Source organism: Limulus polyphemus, unplaced genomic scaffold (genome assembly GCF_000517525.1).
Source record: "Limulus polyphemus unplaced genomic scaffold, Limulus_polyphemus-2.1.2 Scaffold4841, whole genome shotgun sequence".
Classification (NCBI taxonomy): Eukaryota; Metazoa; Arthropoda; class Merostomata; order Xiphosura; family Limulidae; genus Limulus; species Limulus polyphemus.
The window spans coordinates 24,537-29,786 of record NW_013670451.1 but is presented as its reverse complement, the minus strand read 5'-3'; the positions used below and the strand labels follow the sequence as shown (position 1 = coordinate 29,786).

The 5,250-nt window shown below is 31.1% G+C and overlaps 1 protein-coding gene across 1 annotated transcript in view; it reads left to right on the top strand.

The window, feature by feature from the left end:
- The window catches only part of LOC106471765 (inaD-like protein), a gene marked incomplete at its 5' end in the record, with an annotated part of 24,700 nt that extends 19,786 nt beyond the window's left edge, over positions 1-4,914 (top strand). Inside the window, one exon of the mRNA XM_022400375.1 lies at positions 4,566-4,914. Coding sequence (XP_022256083.1) covers positions 4,566-4,914 — 349 coding nt within the window. The remainder of the gene's footprint in view (positions 1-4,565) is intronic.
- Between the last annotated feature and the right edge of the window lie 336 nt (positions 4,915-5,250).

Sequence of the window (5,250 nt, the reverse complement as noted above, 5' to 3'; positions counted from 1 at the left end):
ACCCTTACAAAAGATATTAAATAGAACTATAAGATTGAATATAACTAAATAGAACTATACACCATACCTTAAAAGTTATTTTATAGTTCTAACTCCAAACCTCCTCCCTATAACACGGGAACGCCGAGAGAAGCCCAGATACTTGAAGTTGGTCTTTCCGTCCTGGTTATACCGAATATAATTACTAGAAAAAATATTATTAGCTACATATAAGCTAAAGTAACTAACTCCCTCTTTATTTTATTTATAAGATATTTTCCTTAATCGATAGTTTAGCTTCTACAATATTTTGTATTTATTAAAAAATAAAGATTTCTTTAATTGCCTGTCTTTATAGTTATTTTTCAGTTTATTTTTTAAAAATAATAAAATAATAAAAAAAGATGGTTATTACAGACTATTAGCGACCGTTTTAGTCGAGATATAATACATTTTAACATGATACACGGAATAACACTGTATGGTGTGGGTAGACCAAGAATGGGAAAATTAAATTATCCTCTATTTTTCAAGATAATCAACCGCACTGTACTTTCTATATAAAAGTAATGACCAAATCTAAATAATTAGCATGGACCTCATTATTATTATTATTATTATTATTACTTCTTTCTATTGTAAGTTCTGTTGGATAACGGAAAATGTGAATGTATAAGTTAGGATTTAAAGTCTGCTTCATAAATGTTTTCATAAAAGAACGGATACAGGTTGGCCATAACTAAAGAGGCCATTGGAATACTCACCGTTTGCTTGTATACTTGTTCTTTAAAAATAATATAACTGTTATAACTATATGTGGATATAGTTAATAAATTATTTATAAAGTTATCAAACAAATCATTGAAAACCCTGATTAAATCTTTTAGGACTATTTTATTATACAATGTAGTAAAGTGATACGTAAAAATAGAACTGGCAGTTTTTTGAATAATTTAAATTATTTAAACATTTCAAAACTAGATTAATTCCATAAAGAATCGATTAAGAGCTTTAAACGTATCTCGATACAAGTTAAATAGTTCTTTCAATGTCTTTAAAAATAAAATAGATTCAGAAATAATTCGTTATTACTCTGATTGATAAAGCAGGCTGTAATTGTTTTTTCTGCGTGTAAAAAGTTAAGCACAAATGTTACTTAACGAAATGAATACCACAAGTACTTTACTAAAATTACTTTAAAAATAATGTTATTAGCAATTTAAAGAAGACTATTAAAGATGGAATATCAATACAGATTATTCTTGATTAAAACTAGTTTATTCTTTCTCGTTACAAACTTTGTAATACATAGAATTTCCACAGTCACTTTAACTTAACTTCTTTTATAAATACACGCTATAATTCACAGCGATTCACACACTTTACTTACGGTGCCTACTGTCCGCTTGACTAATTATCTCTATCTCTTCAATCTATCTGCATATCTCTGCAATCTATCTGTCTATCGCTGGCTTTATTTGCCCGGCTTATATACTAAAAAAGAGGACGCCTGGAACAAACTAGAGTTGTCAGGAAAATTCATGATCCTTCCAGAAACTCCAGCGCGCATGCTCCCAGCATGGCGTGACTTCTGCTGTCGTAACAGTACTTAGCAATATTCTAGATGTCTTGTTTGAAAAAATATAAGTACAGTCTTCAAATAATCAGAGGAATGTTATTTTTAATAATTCAAAAATAATTATCATTTCCATTCAAAAAAGAAACCTGGCAGATAATAGGATTGTTTACTTATTTTATGAACATAATCAATATTTTTTCCTTAGTCTTTTAAGATTTCACATTTCTTGTGCATTTTAAAATTCTATATTTAGTACGTTTCTTTATTCATGTCAATTATTTATCTTTGACAACATCTAAGTTTCCTGTAATTGTATGGCGATGAAACACTATAACAGTTACAAAGTAAGTTGCCAACTTGTATTCGATTAACTTCTTCAGTGAATTATTTATAGTTATAGAAGAGATCCTATAGGTTTATTATATTTAAAACTGACTGTCGGTTGAAACGATTTTATGCAAAAAATATTTTCTTGAATACTTTTGTGAATCAGGGAAGGTAAACATAAATCATCATAAACGTGGTTTAAGATAATTACTATATAATATTTATATTTTTCTTTACTGAAGGGAGTATAGGTATACGATTCCATTTTAATCTAATTTTAATTAGATCTATAATGAAGTTATTCACATGGATATTTTTAAACCTAAAGTTTAACAAATATTTTGACAGGTATTTGAATTTTGCATTTATTAATTGAAATACTTGTTATATTATACATTTCACCAGATTAACAGATCTACCAAAAACAGAATCCAATTTTTTTACAAAAACTTTTAAAATCAATCCATTTCTTTCCATTTTATCCCTATGTTATTTCTAAAAAATATTTATTTAAAATAAATTTCTGATATAGAAAACTTTACTTAACTTCAGCAGTTATATTTCGAAAGTCCTGATTTAATCCATAAAGGTAAATAATTTTTCTTTCAGAATATAATATTCTAGCGTCACCTGACTTCCGCTGTCGTGACAATATTCTTCTCTTTCTGCTATATTTTCTAATATAGTAATTTTTACATTATTAAATGAATGTTTATTAAAGTGACTTATTTTTATCGAATGAGGAAAACCCTTCTTACTTTGTGTTCTATATAGGTTAATCCTTAGATGTAAAAGATTAGTTGTTTGTCCTACATATTTAAGTCCACATATACTACAAATTAATAAATATATTATATGATCTACTTTACACAGTTGTACATTTTGAAAATCAATGTCTGCCGGACAGGCTAAGCATCTGTAAGTTTTGCAAGTAATTTTTTTTATATTGTGTAGCATATTTTAATTAACTGATTAATAGCTAGCTAGGATGGGTGTATAGTCCTATTTAGTTCTATTGAATGTCTTGTAGTCCTATTTAATATCTTTTTGTAAGGGTGGAGGTAGGGAGTTTAATAGAAATATTAAGGCGGCTTTCTTTCAGTTCATATCTACTTTATGAAATTTAAGGGTAACTGCCTTCCCACAACTGGCTATAGACAGTGAAAGGCAGTAAAAGCTGAGACGTTGTGGGGATATAAGCACTATTTCGTACCCTTATTTGGTTGATTTTGTTTTTATGATTTTCCATGACTGCTGACTAAATTGATATCGGCGTTTGGATTTTGTTTGATAGATGGGATATCACCAACGCATTTTGGTGCTATTACCACAGACATCTTCCGTTATGATAATAAGTTGACAACCAGGACCGATAATGTCCAGCCCGGCGCACAGGTAGACCACATTCCCACCCCCTCCAATATTTTCTTTGACCTCTGGTTCTCACCCATAGTCTTTGCGATTTGTTATTTTTGCCAATAATCAGTGTACGTTGTCCTTTAATATTTAAAGACAAATCAACCTAATTTTCCTGGAGTGTCCCAATACAATTGTGAAACTTTGTGGTCTGAAAAGCTATAAAAAATTATATTTAAGCGGAAAATCTCCAAAATAAGCATTCTTAGTTCGTTTATTGGCTTCCTTATCCTCGTTGGTTATATAAATTAAATCAACGAGATTCCACTAGTTGACTTGAGTACTAATATAATTAAAATGTTATTCTATTTTATCCTACTTATCTGTTGCATTGACCCCTGAAGGTAAGGCTAAGCCTAATTATAAAGATAAAGGTTTAAGATAAAGTAAAAAAAAACTAAGAACAAAGTGTAGCTGTAAAACAGACCAATATGTTTACAGAAAACAAGAAATAACAAAGAAAAAGAAAAGCTAGAGAAAGATTTCAAAATATGCGAAACGTTTTCAATTTATGATGAAATTATTAATTTTATTATTATGGATAAGAATGATTATTTGGGTGTGTGGGTTTAGCTTAAATTTACAAAATAGCCCCCCTCGTTGGCTCAGCTTTAAGTGGGAAGTCTTAGAACGCTAAAAATCGGGTTTCGATACTTGCGATGTACACAACACAGCTAGTGTTTTGAGTAACTTTGCGTTTAACAATAAATTAACTAACTAACATGGCCGCTGGTACTCGCTGTATACCTGAGTATACTGAAGCAATTGATATAAAGTGATTTCCTCAAAGTCATAGTGACATGGCGTAGGCGAGTCTCGAACCTTCAACTTTTCGACTAAGAGTCCAAGCCATGTAGCCTCCTATTTCAGACTGCTGTGAGAGTTAAAGCAGTCTGACGTTGACCACTTGTTTGTGTCAGACTTCTATGAATTGAAGTATTCGAATTTAACTTTCTGGTTGGCTGGCTGATTCAGATTACTGTGAGTGAAAACATCTCGAAATTGACTAGATATATATTTGAGATTACAGTGAGATAAATATTTTTAAATTAACATCTGTGAGATTGATCGGGTATACAAAGAATGAAGGGGTCTTTAATCAGAAGACCATATTAAGTGGAGCATACGTGAGAATCGAAGTTAAATAACAAATGTAAACACTAAGTTATCAATTACTTCTACTAAACATCATTAAGCTGGTATGCTAACAACAGTAAAAGTCTACTAGTCTCGTTTGCCTTATTAGTTCTTTATCTTGTTTCAGTTTGCCCATTGGTCATCAAGGAACCAACCTAGGATTTCCTAGCAGCGCCATCTGTTTAGACCGAACCTGCTCTTCACACGAAACCAGTCCAAATTCCAGCCTTCGTAAATCTCGACTTAGTGTAGTGGCAGAAGGTTTGACGGTAATGGAAAACACTGAAGAAGAAGGATTGAATGTTATCATTTGGAAGGATGTAACAACAATGGATCAGAAAACCCTCTTTTACCTCGCATCAGAGTTACTAGATTTTAACCACTTACCCGATTTTCAGGCGGGAGTAACAACAAGAAAGTACATATCTAAATTTCTAGTACTTTTTTACAAAAAACAACTGGACCTCCAGTTGTAATCAAGTGAAAGTGTGTGAAAATCGGAACGTACGTTTCTAATGTTGTAATCTATCACAGTCCAACCGAAGCTCTAGAGATCAGGCAAGCAGTGACCACGTACTACGAAACATCTTTTCAAAACATAGACAGAAAACTTCAAATTTCATGCCATCTTCTTGCATACAATATTTTTATTATTATTTATCTGAAAAATAAGTAAACACTTATCAATTATAACAAATGACCGAGGCTACGGACTTTTTGGACACCCCGTATTACTTTATTTTTGTTGTGGCTGTTTTAGGTAAATATCACGTTCTGAAAATCATGTTCTTATAGCTGCCTCTCACAAAGAG